Consider the following 18,544-nt stretch of genomic DNA (forward strand, 5'->3'; position numbering starts at 1 on the left):
CAGCCAGAAGTATCTGCGGCTTGCTGATCTGAGCAGAGGCAACCCTTGCAAACTCCTGCAGCTTCCTGAAGAAGTTCAAAGCTGTTAAACCAGATTCTGGTCTGCTCAGATTTTTCTCAGTCTCATCTGGCACATTCCTTGGTGCAGTGACTGCAGGGAAAGGCTGCTGGGGAATTTCTCATCACGCAGACTGCAAAAGCACATGCAACACACTGTCTTTCTCTCTCTGTTTCAGTCCCAGCCATGCCATCCCTCTTTATTAAAGTCATTAACAGCACCACCGTGCAGGCAACGTGGGAGCCTTCCATCAAACTGGGCCAGCACGAAGGCTTCAAGCTGTATTACCGCAAAGTCCACCTCTCCCAGTACACGGGTCCAGTGCTCCTGGCCAGCAACGTCACAGCCTACAACATTACCCACCTGGGTGAGTATGGTGACACCTTGATCCATGTCCCCTCACCCCCAGTTGTGATTAGCAGGAGAGAGCTCCAATGTGTAGCCCAACCCCTAAATGCTGCAGCTCTCACCCAGGTTTTGTGGATGCATTCCCAGCAACAGGTACTTGTTTGCAGTACCTTGTGTATATTTGGTAAGATGTTCTTTTCCCAAATAAGCATCACTGGGGGAGATGAGGCTCATAGTTACACCTGAAGTGTCCCTCTTGTGTCCCCTGGGGCAGACGCGTCGGTGGTGTACGAAGTCAAGCTCCTCGCCTACAACCAGCACGGGGATGGAAACTCCACTGTCCGCTTCGTGTCCCTGAGGGAAACTGTGGAGAGGACAGGTGAGATGGCACCTGGGTCTTGGTGCTGACTTGGGAAACAGCTCTGCAGAAAGGTGGTGAGGCCAAACACATCCTGTGTGCCCCATTACTCTCATCTCATCTTCAGCCACTCATTTATTTTCAGCATCACAAATAATGCTGAGGCAAAACTCTGCAGGGCTGGGAGCACCTGGATGGCTTTTTTACCAATGGGGAGAAGACAAACCAAATGTTTTGCACATGCCAGGTTTGCCCCCTAAGCTTGAGACAGAAGTGAGGCTATGAACATGAACAACCCCCATGCATAAGGTACCAGCTGCCATCCTCAGATGAGACATAGTGCACTGAGCATCTCTGCTCTCCTGGAGCTCTCCTGGATATTCTGACCTTCACTGGTGAAAAGGGAGGACGTGTGGCTTTGGAAAGGGAAATGGCTGCAGAGTGTGAGCCCTGTATTAAGTGGCAGCAAAGGAGAAACCTCTAGAGGGAATCTCTTAACTGATCACACCTTTCATATTCATCTATGTGTAAAAAACATCCTGCTGCTCTTGGAAGCCTTTTAAGCCTCCAGTGGGAATACCTTCAAGAGATAGTTATTACTCTTCTGTCTGTGCTGGAGTAAATACTAATCTCACTGGCATCTGTCTACTCCATCAGGTTTCAGCCTGCTCTGATGTGGTGGCTGCCTCTTACCTCCCACTTTAGCATGGGGTATTGCAAAAATTAACATCAGAGGGTTTTTTTTTCATTAACTGTGTCTAATGACAGTAGCCAGGTAATAGGGCTGGCTCACTACAGATATTCCAGTCCTGTGCTTGCTGGAGTGCTGGGAGCAAGGGAGGTTCTCTTCTTCCCATACACAGCTCCCAGCACTGCCCAAGGCTCTGACTTTGGCTCTGGGCTCCCCAAAAGCTGGAGGAGCAATAGAAGAGTGGCACCACTGACCTCTCCTCCTTTCCCTGGCAGTGCTGAATCCTCCCTGTGACTGCATGAAGGACGAGCAGAACAATAAAACCTCCACAACTGGCATCATCATTGGGATCCACATTGGTGTCACGTGCATCATATTCTGCATCCTGTTCCTTATGTTTGGGTACCGAGGAAGGTAAGGATGCTCATGCCACTGCTCACAAGGGGTCATGGTCCCTCGTACTGTGGATGTGCCCACCTGAGTCTCACATCCCCAGCGCAATGTTCAACTTTATAGGACGGATTAAAGGATGAAGCAATGTAGCACAGGGACAAGGCAGATGGTAGCTTGGGGGAAGGAGGATGAACCACCTCTCTCACTCTCAGGCTTCATCTCTTTATTTTTCAGACTGCTGATGTGCAAAAATGTGCAGGAGCAGCTGTCAACCCCTCAGATTCCCCGGAGCCAGCGGAGTGCCACAGGCCTTGTCCTGAACGGAGCCACTCACAGGGACAGGGACGACCGGGACTTGAATGGAAAGCAACTGGATATGAATGAGCTGGAGAGGTTATTCCCAGCATCCCCATCCCAGGAGCAGCAGGAGAAGGGAATAATGGTAAGTCCAGCAGGATGGGAGCACATCTGGCTGTGCATGGGGAGCTGTCACTGTCACTGCATTGTCCCATTCTCTCTCTCCAGTCGGCTCACAGCCTGTCAGCCCCCCATGATGAAACCCAGATCTCCACACTCCCTCTGGATGAGTTCAGCATCATTGAGGAGCAGCCAGACCCCCTCCCAGAAAACCCCCATGGCAGCAGTCCTGCTGCTCCAGCTCCTGACCACGGTCCTGCCAATGAAGGATAAAACTGCCAAGACTCGAAGCCTCTTGTAGGAGTTACCAGAAACCAAACCCGCAGCTGGTGATGTCTTTACGAGTTGTCAATCTCAGGTCAATTGAAGATTTCTATGGTCTGATTGTTATTTTTTTGTTTTGCTTTATTTTTATATATATATATAAATATATATATATATATATATATGTATGTATACAGCCTTTTGGAAACTCTGTGAAGTTTATCTTTCTGACCTCTCTCAAGCCTCTCAATGTTGTTTCTTCTGATGACGGCTCTCTGGAGACTGGTCACGATGGATTTTCCCCACAGCTGCTATGTAACAGACTCCTTGGCAGAGTTTGGCAAACTCTCCAGTCTCTGACAGACTGGGGATGTGGTGGAGGCCCCTTCTCTTGGCATCCCAGACTTCTTCCTGATCAGCAGCTTTAGGACTACTTTTTGGATCTATTTTTATTTCCAGAAGACTGGATTTGGAAAAATCCTTCTAACTTGACTCCAAAAATCAAGGCCCAGGAAGGCTGTCTCTCCGTGGATTTGATGATTTTGTACACTTTCGCTATTTCTCAGGATACTTTTTTTGCTGATTGACTCTAAATAATATGAAAAAAAAAGAGGAAAAAAAAAAAAGTGTGTGTGTGTCAAAGGATGCCTGAGGGCTACTGAAAGACTTGGACAGACAACCCGAGTGAACTCAGAACCTACCTCAACCGGAATGAATGTCTTCTGGGAAGCAGAAATACCTGCGTCTTCCTTCACGCTCAAACAAACAAGTAGCATAGCACTTGGTCAGTACAAGCATGGTCCTACCTCAGCAGTCACGCTCTGTACCTGCCACCTCGGTGGCTTCCTTCTCGTTGTTCCCATGTAAAGCACTTCCAAACCTTTGAAAGCAATGTTCTACCTCAAGCGTGAGAGAAACTCGTGTGTGTGTGTGTGTGTGTGTGTGTGTGTGAGTGTGTGTGTGTGTGTGTGTGTGTGTGTGTGTGTGTGTGTGAGTGTGTGTGTGTGTGTGTGTATCCTCCCCTCTCCCCCAATTCCTGCCTCTCCCACCCAGCCCCACATGAAGCACGGTGCTTCACTGGTGTTATGAGCTTTACTTTTAGGGGCTCCAGTGTGATTTTGTGTGGCGGAGATTCGTGTTGTGGTTTTTTACTTTAAATTGTTGGGGCTGTCACAGACAAGCAGTGCCCTGTGGCTCCCTGGCACCACTGCCTTCCCAGGGCTGATTTGGGCACTGGTCCATCCTGGGTTTGAAGGGTTGGGGTGCTCAGATGCCAGTGCTCAGGCCAGGGCACCCTTCTGCCCTGTGAGTGTGCTGCTCCCCAAGGCCGATTTCCAGCAGGATGATCTATGGCGTGTGCTGGCACGAGCAGCAAAACACCCTTGGGAGGTGGGAACCTGGACATCACTGTCTTGTCCCAAAGCCCACCCTGCTATCAGGAGCACCCATGGGGAAACCCCAATAGAGCACTTCCAGAGCCCCTTGAGACACTACTGAGCCGCCCCCAGCTCCTCCAGAGCCTTTCCAGCCACAGGAGAACGTCCAAAGGATGAGTGGAGCCAAAGAGGGCTCAGTTCCCTGGGAGGGAGAAGGCAAGGAGGATGCTGGGGGCTGCCAGAACTGCCCCTTCCCTGTGCCCAGGGTGGGCAGAGGAGCTGCTGACACCAAAGAGAGGGTTTGCCCCCTCCAGAGATCAACCACCAACCTGACACTGTGGAGGTTGGGTTGTCCTGGCATGGTGCAGCCTTGTGAGTCAGTGTGTGACTGGCATTGTCCATGGGCGAGATGGGGGCACACACAGGGGACAGGGACACCGGGTGCCAGCTGGTGCCAGTGGGCAGCCCTTTCCCTGCTGTGTGAGGTGGTTAAATCCAGGCAAATGTGAAGGTTTGATCTCTTTGTGTATGTGGTTGTAAATCAAATGTTGCTGTATTTGCAAGGACAGTGAAAGGAATCAGGAAAGGAAATGAGTTTTAAAAAAGTATTAATTGTATTTTTTTAAATGGTACCAGTGGGAGAGTCCCTTGTGTCAAAAACACCCCCATCACCTGTCCAGCTGACAATGGGATGCAACCAATGGCTGTGTAAATAGTACAATATACAGGAGGCTGAGCAAATGCCTCTTCCCTGAGCTGAGTCCTGGTGTTGGGCGGGGTTACCTGTGAGCAGGACTCTGTCCTTCCATGTCACCTCATTCAACTTGGCCCAAGCAGATGCAGTGGCACCAACCTCAAGAGCAAGAAGCTGCAGAGACTCAGTGTTCCTAGCCCTCTTCCATTAAAATTCCTCCTCCTATAGACATGATGCAGAACAGAAAAGATGCAAAGAGTTAAATTTTGGCATTAACACCCCCAAACAGCCTTTCCCCACCCCACCAAAGAGGCTAAGTGGGTTGTCAGATGATCCCTGCTCACACCTGTGATCCTGGACCTGGAGACAGCCTGGGAAGGGACTGTGGGGGGACACCACTGTGTGAGACCAATAGCACAGCCGACCCCATCGCAGGAGCCAGAGGATGCTGGGGTTAGGGGAAGGCAGGAAGGAGGAGAAGACACCAAACAGCTCAAGTTATAAGCTCATATCAAAGACAACACGATCTTCTCCTGCCATCCCACTCCCACTCCAGCCTAGTTTTTATTTTTATTGTTTTTTTGTGTGTGTAACGCCGCCGTTCACATTGAATAAGTACCGTTGCCAAAGTGAACACAGAACCTAGAGTAGTGTTCAGCTCAGACTTCTTGGAGCTGTGAACATGCTATTAATTTAATATCATATTATTGTGATATTGTAATAGTAACAAGTATTTGTCACTACTTCCTTTTATTAAAGGGAAATGCTGTGCCATTTGACTAGTTGAAATACAATAGTATGTCCAAGTAGAGTTTTTTCTTTTGTTGTTTTTTAATTATGCAGAATCATGGTGGCTTAAACCAATGCAGATTCTGTGTTGGTTTAAGATGGTTGAAGATGGATGTAAATCTTTAAAGACTATTTTTTAGATGTTTAGCTTTTCCTGTTTTCTTGGGGTTTCTTTTCCGCTCTTGTTAATTCGTACCATTGGGACCTAACACAGATGGTTGTGGCAGCTCAGTCCCTGAAGGGATGCAGCTGAAGTCTGGAGATCCATGAGGATCCATGGTCTTCCCTAAATTATGTAAGTCCACCAAACTGGGCAAAAAAACCCACTCTGTTGCAGGAAAAGCAACACATAACAGCAGCACTCGCTGTACTGCAGTGCTTGAACAGGGTTGGAGGCAAAGCTGTCCCAACCCAAAACTTGGGAAAACATCACCTAGCGTATATCTGGCCCTTAATCTGTGAAATGAGAAGGAAAAAGAATTTAAAAAGAGCTTGTGTTTGGTTTCAGCCTGTGGGACAGTCTGTACATTCATTCAAACTGCTGCCCTGGTTTTGAAAGAAACCGATGGAATTTTATTCTGTGTTTGGGGCACAGTTGTACTCAAGTAGACAAGCTGTCCTCGGATGACACGTTGTATTTGGGTGGATATGGGACAGCAGGTCTCCATGTGTTGCAGATGTGGGGCTGTGCCACAGGAAAGGGGTTGAGGCATCATTTGATGGCCCCAGACCAGAGGCTGAGGCAGCCAGACAGTCCCAGGGTGGTTCCCAGGCCTTTCACCGTTAGCGCCCGCCTGCCAGCCAAGGACAGCACTCCCTTCACACTCCTTTACACACCACAACATTTAAGGAACAGCTTGCCCGATTTCTTATTCCCTTTTTTCCCCCCACGTTTTCCTGATGGGAGGAATCAGTTCTACCCAGAGATAAAACCACTGGATGATGGGCTGGTGTTGGATCCAGTGCAAACCGCTGGAAACTGCCCATGTTTGGGGTAGGAATCTCATCCTATAGCATTTTTCAAATAATTACACTAATTCAACCCGTTGCCTTTTCTCAGCTGATCCCAAAAACCCTCTTATTTTCTGGCAGTGGTGAGATGAAAATATAGGAAGGAATAAATATCCAAAAGCTGATTGTTTTTTTTTATTTTTCTTTTTTTTAATTTTTGGTAACCCATAATGGGCACAACCTACTCTTGGAGATCTCAAATTAACCAGAGATGGCTGCTTCCTCAGGGATAGTATCCACATTGTCTTTAGTTGAACAGGGAATAGTTTTATGCTGTGACAGGGTATTTACACACTGTTGAATTCAGGTATTTATTTGTCAACCATTATCTTTCTTCTTCCTTGTTTTGTAAAGGTGCTGATATATTTAAGTGCTGGACCAGTTTGGGAATTTTAAAGCTTCCACCCAAAATTATACCAAGGGACTGTAGGTTTTAAGTTGACAATAAAAGAGGAGAGAAGCTCTGAAGTGCTGTTGCCTCTGGATAGTGAAGGGAAGAGTTTTGCTGCCTGTGGGGGTGCTCCTCTGGGATAACCATCCCATGGCATTTCAGGGGGGCTCAGTGCAGTGTCCGAGCCCCCTCTGACAGCACTTAAGTCTGGGAAAATTGGTTAAAAAAAAGGAAATTAAAAGCTTATGAAAACAAACGGGGGGAGCTCCTTGCTTCATCTGTGCAAACAGTGTGAGGAAATCTATCCCTCCCTGTGCACGCCAGAGCAGGCAGGTTACAGATCCCATCGAGCAACTTGATGCCAGCTCATTTATTCCCCTCACCCACCAAATTAAAAAAAGGGAAAGGAAAAGGAAGGTGCCTGGGCTGAAGCTGCAGGTGGGGAGATGAGGATGAGTGAAGCACCAGCACCCCCAGCTGAAAGCGCTGCTGGCACGGGGCCATGGCACTGAAACCCCCTGGTACACTGGGAATCAGGGAAATGGCTCCAGGTTTACTCCGAGGGCAGAGCCTGGGCTTTGGCATCATGTGGGAAGAGGGGACGGGGCCGGTGTGAAGCCCAGAGTCAGGGACAAGCCTGATTTCATGGGGCTTTGGATCAGGGTCTGACTTACAAAGCAAAGAGGGATTTGTACTTTGATCCTATTTCCATCATTTAAACTTGCAATATCTTTATGTTTGTAAGAAAGTTGTAATAAAACCAATGCGAAACCTTTGTCACAGTTCTTTTTGGGAATCAACTGTTAGGAGTAATACTAAAAACCCAAATTGCAAAGCACTTTTCTACTGTTTATTTTCTACCTTTCTTACTTTGAATTGTCTTGATATTGAAATCCCACTGATCCCACGATTGTTAGCTCTGTATTAAAAAAATAATAATAAAATAAAACCCAGGTTTTTGTAGTTTGCTCTGTTTAGATTTTAGCCTGTGGCTACTTGTACAAGAAAAATAAAACTAGAATAAATGAGCCAGTGTGGGGCTTTTCTTTTCACATGCAGGGCTGTGGTGTGGGATTGTTCAGGGCAACTTGGAGCATCACCACTTCAAATGGATGGCGATGAATCTGGCTCCTCTCAAAGAACAGCTTCCAAAATTCAGCATTTAAGAGCTGAGGGGTTTTTATTTTGATGCTTTGCTCATGAAACTCCAGCCAAGCCATCAGCAGAGCCCTGCTGGAGCGTGGGGGCTCTTTGGGAGCTGGGTGAGGTCTTGGCTCTTGCTCAGCTATTGCTGCAGCTGCTTTTCCTGCTTCCCCATCCCTGAAGTGTCCAGGGCCAGCCTGGATGGGGCTTGGAGCACTCTGGGATAGTGGAAGGTGTCCCTGCCCATGGCAGGGGGTGGGAACACAATGATTGTTAAGGTCCCTTCCAGTCCAAACCATTCTGGGATTTGAAGGTGTATCCTTGCCTCAAAATGGGCTGTGAACCATGAGCCACCCTCCTGCCACTGTCCCGTGTGCTGCTGCTGTTGCAGCCCTCGGTGCCAAAGGACAGGCAAAGTAGAGGCTGTGGGGAATAAATGAGCGAGATTGAGCCCAGCAGCACTTTCTAAAGGGGTTTCAATAAGCAGGTGAGTGAAAAGTCACTTCAAACAACTCCCCGAAGCTCTCGGAACTGCTAAATTGCAGCATGGATTGTCTAAATATATACTTCATAATAAATACCAGCATAAAAACTGATTTTATTTCCCAGTGGCAACGCAAGAGGTGAAAAAAAGATCAGAGTGGGCTCACTTGGGGGATTTTCATGTAAGTTCAGTGAAATCTGGTACTGCAGATAGCAGCTGCAGAGCCAAGGTATTGTATAGAGCTTGTGGCTTTCATTAAAAAGGACTTTCCCTGCCTTCATGGCAATAAAAAAAAGGTCTGACAATATTAATCTGAAGTCTTAGAAACTAAGGAAATAAAAAACCCCAAGCAATACGTTTAAATCACTTTGATTTTGGGCTGTTGGAAATATTAAGAGCCCTCAAAAAAACCCCACTTGAGTGCTCAAAACTTGTCTTTAATAGAAGCAATCTCCTTTTGACCATGTGCATTCAAACTTCTGATGGAAACATCTCAAATAAACTCCTCAGCTACAGAAACACTAAAAAAAATTCAGTTGGGTGTTTCCAGCTCCAAACACCACGTTTCTGCCTCAGATTTCACTGGAGAAGATGTTACTGCTAATGTCCTAGTTATAACCCTGCCGACACAGGGAGAATTTATAATATCCCATAAAGTCCTAACTATTGGAAAGGTCATTTTGGCGTTAATACCACTCGGGCATCACTGCTTCATTTGCTGACACTTTTACAGAGCCACGCTTGATTCCAGCACGACTGCTGTAAAACCTTTACAGCAATGGCCTAAAGCCTCCAAAAAACATCTTAAAAATCAAGAGCTGGAACATCTTCATCAGCAGGTGCAGGTGGTTTGGAAAGGCTCTGCTCTCTCTCAGTGTGGGGTCGCCCAAAACCCAGGGTGAGCACCCTAACCCCACAGTTCCAGGGGGGATTTAATCCTCAGATCTCGTCTCCAGCCCTGTTACTCCCAGCACCTTCAGACCCCACCAGTGCTCGCTGCCTTGGCTAAATTAAAAGTCTCCTAATTTCATACAAAATTACCAACCCCTCGCCTTGCCCAGAAAGCCATTTCCTTAGTGCTAAAATAGCTAAATTAGTCTTGCTCTGCCTCGTAAAGGAGCTTGTCTTGTTTATTGAGCGATAAATATAAAGGTACAGTAACTAAATTCATCAGTCCCTAAACGCAGCCGTTGGGAATGGCCATTTCCACCATCCAATCTACGGCTGCATGAATATTTCAGAGTCCTTTTTCCCTTGGGTGCTCGCCTTATCTCTGGAGCCTGGATATTATTTTCTGCTTTTCAGCTTTTTGGATGTATTGGAGGAAATGTCATTATTTGGACCTGGGTGGATTACAGTTGACTTTCCTAAGCCAATTTATATTGGCAAGCTGCTGTTTTTAAAAACCCCTATAAATCACTCCCATGAATTTTAATAATATAACGTGGTTTCAAACATGCTCCCTTAATACGTGACACACTATTACAGCCCGCAATCGCTCCTCGGGTTGTGAACTCCGTTTTACCGTCACCTTCAGCGAGCGCTGTGGGGGACGAGCAATGCCTCGACCAGAATCAGGAAATATTCATTCCTGCCCCAAATACCTTGTCATTGCAGTGACTGTGACTTAACAGTGAGACCTTAAAGATGCTGGTGCAGAAATTGTAGGGATTAGGACTATTTGCTGATATTTCCCTAAATAAAGATATAAGATGCAGATCTAGAGTGCAGCTCCAGGCTGCAATTCATGTCTCCAACTGGTCCAGAAGCTCCCACATGCCAGGAGACAAGGCTGTGCCTCCTCATCACCTATGGACTTGCTCTGATGAGCTCTGTCCTCTTCTTGTGCAGATTATATTCATTTTCTTCCCATCCCCACTGCAACAACTCCATGGTGTCTGCCAGCTCTCAAGGGGTGTCTGTCAGTGGAGAATGGTCTCCTGGCCAGAAGAAAAAGGGTTAAGAAGGACAAGGAATAAAAGCCAGGGCAAAGGAGAGACCTTGGGAGACCTTTGTCAAGGAACATCTGTAGATCATATGGAGGAATTGATCATGGGGTTTGATGCCCCACTGGTGGCACTGGTGATGTCCCCACTGGAGAGCTGCTTGTTCACATTGACTGGTGTTAGTTGTACAGAACCAAAACATAAGAATATTCCAGCTCTGGAAGTCTTCAAGGCCAGGTTGGAGCAGCCTGGTCTAGTGGAAGGTGTTCCTGCCCACAGCAGGGGGTTGGAACTGGATGGTCTTTAAGGTCCCTTCCAACCCAAACTAGTCTGTGATTCTGTGACTATAATAAGAACATTTGAAGAAACAGGACTTTTAAGGGATGGACTAATTGCAGTCAGGGAAAAAAATAATGAGCCAGATTTTGCTTTTTGTCTCCCAAAAGCAGTGAGGGCTCCCCAGCACAGGATGCAGCAGGATGGGGTAAAGGGGGTGCAAGGACCTCCTCAGACCTTGCCACTGCCTGCTCGGCTGCACCCAGCACCACTGAGACCCAAAGCAATCCCTGGTTTAATATTCTTGGGAGAAAAAAAAAATAAAAATCCCATTTGTGCAGGGAGCAAACAGGCTTTTCAAAGGCTTTCACTGTGATGATTTCCCCTGAAATGTTGTCACGTTCATCATTAATCTATTTTTTCCCTATTCTGTAACTTAACCTGCGACAAGCCGACATTGTAAGTGCTTGATTTTCCAAGAATAAATTACAGTTTCATAAATGGTATTTTGCTTCGCTGCTCAATTTGCAAGTGAAATGATGCCAATTGCTTTGTTCACAGGATTTTATCTAGCACGAACAATACCATCCTCGAGATTTATTTATTTTTTAACCCTCAAGTTATTTTTGGAGCCTATGTAACAGGAATACATGGAAAAGTACATGACAGCCCATATGTTTTGGCATTATCGACTAACCATGAGCAGATACAAGGGCCCACGTGCCTATAAAACATCGATCTAGGAATGAGATGTCACACACAGAGTAAGACACTGCCCAAAGAGAAAATAATCCCTTAGATCAAAAATATTTACAGTTGCCCCATGCTGGGCTAGAATGCCCTGAGTGACTTTTTATATGCATGATTTATGATTTGGGGCTGGGAAATCAGCCCCCCCCAGCTTCTCCCAGGGACCACCAAGCTGCCTCATGTACCAGCATATTCCCAATGGGGTCTCCAGAACACAGGGTCCCTCAGTCCTGTTGAAAATATGGGGTTTATATCCACTTTATTTTTTTTTTGTTATATAATAAAATTTTGAGAAATCAGAAAAAAATTAAAGCACCTTGGAGCTATTTTTTTATATTACTATATTTTTTATACTATTGTATTTTTTAAATGCAGAGAAATCCTCCCTGCTGGGGACAGCAGCTCTGCCCAGGGACAGCCAGGCCACACAGGATGGGACATGTCAGCATTAAACCCAGTAAAAGCCTTTCATCAAAAGAAGGAAAAGAGAGAAAAAGTCTCTGCATGGGAAATGTTAATGTTACAAGATTTGGTTAACAGACATGGCTTCTGGTAGGACTTTTTTTAACCTGTGTTTTTAGAAGAGACCTTGGTGGGAAAGCTATTTTTTAAAAAATTTTGGGTGTTTTTCACTTCTGGTATAAGACAAAAAATGAGTGGAAATGGTTGTATTAGAAATGGAAACCTGGTGTTTGAGGTGTTTGTGCTCACTAATATATTGGGATGAGTTTGTGAAGAGCCTGGAGCTTCATCTCCATCCTTTAACTGAGCCATCCCACTGATGCTGGCTGGCTGCTGGTTTTCCTGCAGTTGATAAATCATTTAACCAAGATTATGGGGTGCTGAGTCTGCAGGTGATGTGGGCTGTAGAGGCAGAGTTTGCATTTCTAACAGAGCAACTGAGGCACGGAGAGAATATCTGTCTTCCCCTTCTCAGATATGAAAATGTGTTTGCTTTCATCCCTCCTCTGCTTCTCACCCCGTTTCCCTCATCCCCCTGGACGAGGCACTGGGAAAGGTTTTTGCCATTCCCTTGCAAATGGATGCTTCAAGACAGTCCCAGACCTTCAGAGGCTTTGGATTTGGCACTGAACAAAGACAAATTTCTGGTAACAAACCACATCACAAAACAGAATTGTTACCTTTTGGGCAATTCCAAAAGGTAACATGGAAATCCCAGAGAAATGAAACATTCTCAGCCAGACAAAGCGTGTCCCAGCGTTCCTGCTGAGGCCATCACTAGATTGTTAAAAAGTGGAAAACCAGAATAAAATTGAATTTCAAAGAAGTGAGGGTTTACCCACTGCAGCTACTGTGCAAATGGGTCCCTCCACGGCTTCCCCGCACACGGGGCTGCTGGCGATGAGCTCCGGGCGAAGGGGCTGGGCTGCTAATGGCTTTAAGCGGCGCTAATTGATCCGTGCAGTCACTGTAATTACGGAGTGGGATATGGTGGCAAAACACTGGCAGAGCATTAACTGCTGCGAAAGGAGAAATCCAAATCACGGGTGAATCGATCCTCAGGCAGCCGGCACTGACAGCCCCGGCCCTCAGCGCTGAGGATTTTCCAATGCGCTGAGGTTTCCTGCAGGAACGTGCTGATCTCAGGAATATTTGATGGGAAGAAGGGTGGCTGTTAGCTCTTTTAATCTATTTCTTTGCATTTTGCCTTCAAGCCCAGGGTGAGCCATTGCGGGTTTGCCCCCGCTGCACTGAGCAGCCCCTAATCCAAAGGTGCCCAACAGAAAGCACTGGGTATATTTGCAATTAATTAGCCTTAATGACTGAACCTCCAGCAGCATTAGTTCAGGGTGCTGTATGAACCACGACGAAGAGCTGCTCTGTGCGTGCAACAGGGACCCGCTCCCGTCCTTTTCCCAATGTAACTCATTGATTATTCTAATTAAAACATGAGTTAATAGGTACTTCTGATGGCGAGGGGCTGTGTGGGGCCGAGGGGGAATGGGAGCAGCCCACAGCTCCTGCCTGCGGCCACGGGCTCCCAGCAAGGAGGAGGATGGAAAGTGGATTGAACAGGGGAAAGAAGAATTGGTCCGGGGACAGAGCTGGGAAGTGACAAGGTGTAGGAAGACGACATTGTTTCGCAGTAATCTCCCAACCTTCGTTAACACTGCTGTCACAGCGCCGACGTTCTGCGTTAATTAAAATAAATGGTACATGACAGAGCAATAATTCCATTATTTCTCCATGCTTGCACCTTCCTGTGTTTCGTGTCGAGGAGCAGGGGAGGGGGAGCAGGGGGCAGGGGGCCGGGGTCCCTGCGCAGCCGAAGGTCCCTGACCTGCTGTGTCCTGTCGGGACCTGGTGCCGACAGCAGCCCGGGCGCTCGGGGCTCCGCGGCCGCCGATCCTGCTCGGACCCTGAGCCGCTGCCGCAGCAAATCCCCGTCCCTGCAGCCGGGAGGGTTCACACGCCCCATCCATCCAGGGACACACCGAGGGCAAGCCCGGAGCCATGAAGAGCATCCAGTACAGGGACAAACCCTTCCCCGCCACAATTAGAAGCCGCAAGCAACAGACAAGCACGGATTGATGGTGGATTAAGGGTTTTGCTAAAACGCCTCTTCTTCAGAGACGGCTCTCCCCCCTCCCACACCTCTCCCTGCCTCTGTCCAACAGCATTCCCAAAAGACTAAACACCTTTGGTTTCCATGGCAGCCTGATTTTCAATGAGCATCCTTCAAGTCCTAACTGGAAAGAAAGTGTTTCATTAATGCATACAGGACACACTGCCATCTCCCCGGGGCGACAGTATCCTTCCCCCAAAACTAACACCTTCTGCCCATAGTTTTTTTTTATTTTAGTGGATTGATGGACTAATGGAGCCATGGGAAGGAGCTGGCCAGCTCTGCCACTGACTCACGGAGCTTGCTTAGAGAGGGAACTGAGCTGCTTTTGCTTGGAGGAAATGAAACAAATAAAGTGATGCTGAGCATCGGGAGGTGGCACACAGAGCTTCCCTCCAGAGCGGCTGCCTCGTCTCCAGCCCATGGCAGGGGGATATTGACACCTCCCCTTCTGAGCTGTCCTGGATACCAATGTTCTGGTTTTAGTTCATCTATCCAGACTCTGCTTCTGTCTCCTGTTTAACACAAGCTGAGTAGTCTCACAGTTTGCCTTTACTTTTGGGTTTAACCCCATTTAGTGGCTCTGCCAGGAAGATGGTGCCCAGAGCTAGAGAATGGAAAACTAAGGAACTAATGATTTGAAGCACAGCACTTCAGTCCTGCAGGATTTCATAAGAAAGGGTCAAAGGACATTCCCTCCAGCCCAGGGGTGCCAGGGAAGGGCAAAGTGGGATGTGTTTGCTACGTGATGTCCACATAAAATAACCATTAAGCAGAACAAGTGGAATTTTTTAGCAGAGGATGCCTGGGGGAGGATGCAGAGGATGCACTGAGGCAAAGCAACCAAACCTTCGCTAGCCTGGAACCTTTCAAAGGTTTTTTAAGAGACCCCAGGTCACGGCACAGCCTCGGCCCTGGCTTTTCCCAGCCCAGAGGATAATTGCCGTCCAGCCGTGACGTACCCTTTCGCTGACCCCAGCGGGGTCCCAGCCACCCTGCAGGATCTGGCAAGGACAGATATACGGCTGGACCTCAGGGGGCTCCTAAAAGCAGGTCACGCCAAAACAATACAGCTTTGTCGGAGGCAAAGGGGGAACGAAGCCACGGTCAGCCCCGACTGCTGCCGCAGGATTTACTGTCCACAGATGGGACGGTGGCTGTGAATGATGCACTGAGCATCGCCCCGGGGCAGCCAGGGAAAAGAGAGCTGGGAAAGTGTCCCCACACTTGGTTAGGTTTTTGGTTTGTATGTGCAGCATCATCTTTAGCTGCAGCAAAGGCTGCTCTCCGGTGAGCAGGATTTGGGAAGTGTCAGGTAGGTCCAATGCTTGGCTGAGGTTCTCTGCTTGGACTCATTCCCCCTCCTGTTGGGATGTCTAATCCCAGAGCTTGCAGAGCTGAGCTGAGCAACAGAACAGGGTTTGTCCCCAGGGAGGTTTGCTCTGCCTTTTACATCACCCTACCACGGGAGGAGCCTGCCCATGTGGACTCAGGCATCTCAGAGGGACCTGGACCTCAGTCCTCCATCCTTGAAAGGAAAGCAGGATGCTGCCACACCAGAAGCATGCATTTATCCATCATATTTATCCAAAAGGTTAGGGAGGAGCTATAGGGACACGATAGAGTCTGTCCATGCACCAAGGGTGGTCAAAGAGCACCAAACCTAAATGCAAAGATTCTGCAAAGGATACAGTTGAGATAAAAGGTATTATTTCCTAGAATATCATCTAATAAAAATAAATTAAGCTTATAATAAATGTCCACCTTAGCACCTCCTTCTCAACTTCTTTTGAGAGAACACACTTCATTAAGACTCAAAAGCTTCAGACACACCAAAAAAAACCAAGCACCCAACTCAATAAATTTTGTCTTATCCAGTGTTAATAAAGTCTTCTGCATTGCATGGGGTTTTTTAACAGAGAAAAACAACTTTTCCTAATCCTTCTGCAAAATTAGGGTAGTTTTCACAGCCAAATTTCAGAGCAACCCTGCAGTTCTCTGACTATCCTTGCTCCACCAGTCTGATGTATTTCCACAGCACAGGGCAGCCCACAAGCCCTTGCAGCAAAGCCTCTGGCGCTTCCATGAGGCAGCTCTCTGCCAGGAGAGAAAACCCATTAGAGCTCCCAAGAGCAGAAACACATTGGAAGCTGGCAACATCACTGAATGAATATTCATAAATTATTTTGCTACATAAACAATGTTAATATCACACCTTCCACCTTCAAAAGCCTATTGCAGGCAGGGACTCATTATGACCCCAGCAAAGACCACTTGCAGACTTTCAGTTACATGGAAACTCAGAGACTTTATTAAACACGAGCAATATATTTATTTTAATAGAGTACAAAGCCTGGATTTGGCCACCCTAAAACGCCACTTGGAGCACTGAATCTCCGAATAACCCGATCAAACAAGGCTAATGTGTGCAATATATCTTGGGTGAGTAATATACAGCCACATTTCCTGCTCCATTTACCCAGTTTTAACTACACCTGACCTACTCTTATCCTAATAGAAAACGGCTGCTCTTCTCATTGCCCATCCTCCACACATGTTTTTCTGATAATGACCAAAACTAAATCACTTCCCTTTCTCCTAAGTGCTGGGCACCAGCTGTCTTGTGACATTTAACGACAACAAGTCCTTTTGCAGGACCTCCAGGTTAGTTCCTGGAGCCCTGGACCTCTGTCCCTGTGTCCTGTCTGCATCCTGCATCCAGGCATCGGAACTAAGGCATTATGTGAAGTGCTGGGTCCTGCACTTGGGTCACAACAGCCCCACGTGACATGACAGGCTTGGGAAGAGTGGCTGGAATGTTGCCTGGTGGGAAAGGACCTGGGGTGCTGGTTGACAGCAAACATGAGCCAGAGTGTGCCCAGTGGGCAAGAAGGCCAATGGCACCTGGCCCATATCAGCTATAATGTGGCCAGCAGGACCAGGGCAGTGACTGTCTCCCTGTACTGGGCACTGCTGAGGGACCTCCAATCCTGGGGTCAGTTTTGGGGCCCTCACTCAAAGACAGACAGCGAGGGCCTGGAGCATGTCCAGAGAAGAGAACGGAGCTGGGGAAGGGCCTGGAGCACCAGGACCAGCTGAGGGATCTCTGGGGGGCTCAGTCTGGAGCAAAGGAGGATCAATTGGCCTCAATGATCTTAATGATCTTTTCCAATCTAAGTAATTCCATGATATCATGATCCCAGCCCCATAGGATTTTCCTATTTGGCCTCATCAAGGAGGTATGTGGAGAAAAACTTTGGAGCTGCCTCATCTCTTGCTGCCAGTCTCTTTGTCTCCCTGCAGCAGTGAGGATGCTGCTTGGCAGCAAGCACAATGCATTGGTTCATGCCTGGGTGAGAGAGGTTCTCCCAAACCTGTGAATATCACCTCACAGAGCAGGTTCAGCTTTGAAAAGGAAAAAAATCTGCTTCCAGCAGTGTTTTTGCCCCCCATGGAGCTTAGCAAGGAGTGATCCATCGAGGTGGATTTAAAGCTTCCTGAGCAGCATGTTTAAATGGCCAATTTGACCAGAAAATGTGCTTGATTCACAAGCGCTGGCTGCGTTTCTCCAGTGCTGAGAAATCACGGCTATATTTCATTATTGTTACTAATTGCTATAAAGTATTATGGGGAGGCGATGGCACAGGCAGAAAGAAATATAAACCATTTGCAGTCTATTGAGCCCAGACAACATTTCCCAAGCTTGCTTAGGGGTGCAGAAATCGGTGCTCGGTGCAAATAAATGAGCAAAAGCATTTTCTGAAGGAATCAGTGCATGGCACAAGCAAATTGCAGCAATTGTGTCTCTTCTTTCTAAGCACTGAATTGCCTCTATAATTCCCCATCATTTAGTTGCATAAATCTTGCACAAATAAACCAGCAATTTGCATATGCACAGAAAAGAAATTATAGAAACACAAGGAAAGATGTAATATTTTTCCTTCATGAGCTGGAAATGAATATGCATTGCTTACTGCCTAAGCTGTGTTTGGCCCAGCTCAGAAATAAAAATTTAGGAAACCCTTTAATTTTCAATAATAAATACATATCAGAGGATGAAAAAAATATAATTTGTGGCATATGGAAGCCACAAGTTTCTGGGTTGTTGCATCATGAAGTGCAACAGCAGAGCCATGTGTGCATTCAGAGGATGCAGTGTGATCACAGCATCGTAGAATCCTAGAATGGTTTGGGTTGGGAGGGACCTAAAGATCAGCTGGTTCCAACCACCTGCCATAGGCAGGGACATCTTCCACTACACCAGGCTGCTCTAGACCACAGGTCACACCAATGTCTTCATGCCAATGGCCAAGTGATGCAGCTCACCACAGCTGACAGGAAGAGCAGTGCAGACGGGTGAATGCAGCTGCCTCTGGTGCAGCTCAGTCAAACACTTACTGAAACACATGCAGAGGCTTTGGGGAAGCAAACATCTCTTGAAGATACCACCTCCTTTACACATCATCTTGATCCTCAGCCACTAAATGCCTATATTTGTTGTGACTTCTATGGAGGACTCAGGTTTCACTACTACAGAAATCCCAGGTTCAAGGCCAGAAGCAATTAAAT

General features: G+C 47.2%; 1 protein-coding gene across 1 annotated transcript in view; it reads left to right on the top strand.

Annotated features, from left to right (window-relative positions):
* The window catches only part of IGDCC3 (immunoglobulin superfamily DCC subclass member 3), a 95,791-nt gene extending 93,220 nt beyond the window's left edge, over nt 1–2,571 (top strand). Inside the window, exons 10-14 of the mRNA XM_058846850.1 lie at nt 236–424; nt 680–784; nt 1,730–1,868; nt 2,082–2,289; nt 2,373–2,571. Coding sequence (XP_058702833.1) covers nt 236–424; nt 680–784; nt 1,730–1,868; nt 2,082–2,289; nt 2,373–2,537 — 806 coding nt within the window. The 3' untranslated portion in view covers nt 2,538–2,571. The remainder of the gene's footprint in view (nt 1–235; nt 425–679; nt 785–1,729; nt 1,869–2,081; nt 2,290–2,372) is intronic.
* The last annotated feature ends 15,973 nt before the right edge of the window (nt 2,572–18,544 follow it).

This window comes from Poecile atricapillus, chromosome 11 (genome assembly GCF_030490865.1).
Source record: "Poecile atricapillus isolate bPoeAtr1 chromosome 11, bPoeAtr1.hap1, whole genome shotgun sequence".
NCBI lineage: Eukaryota > Metazoa > Chordata > Aves > Passeriformes > Paridae > Poecile > Poecile atricapillus.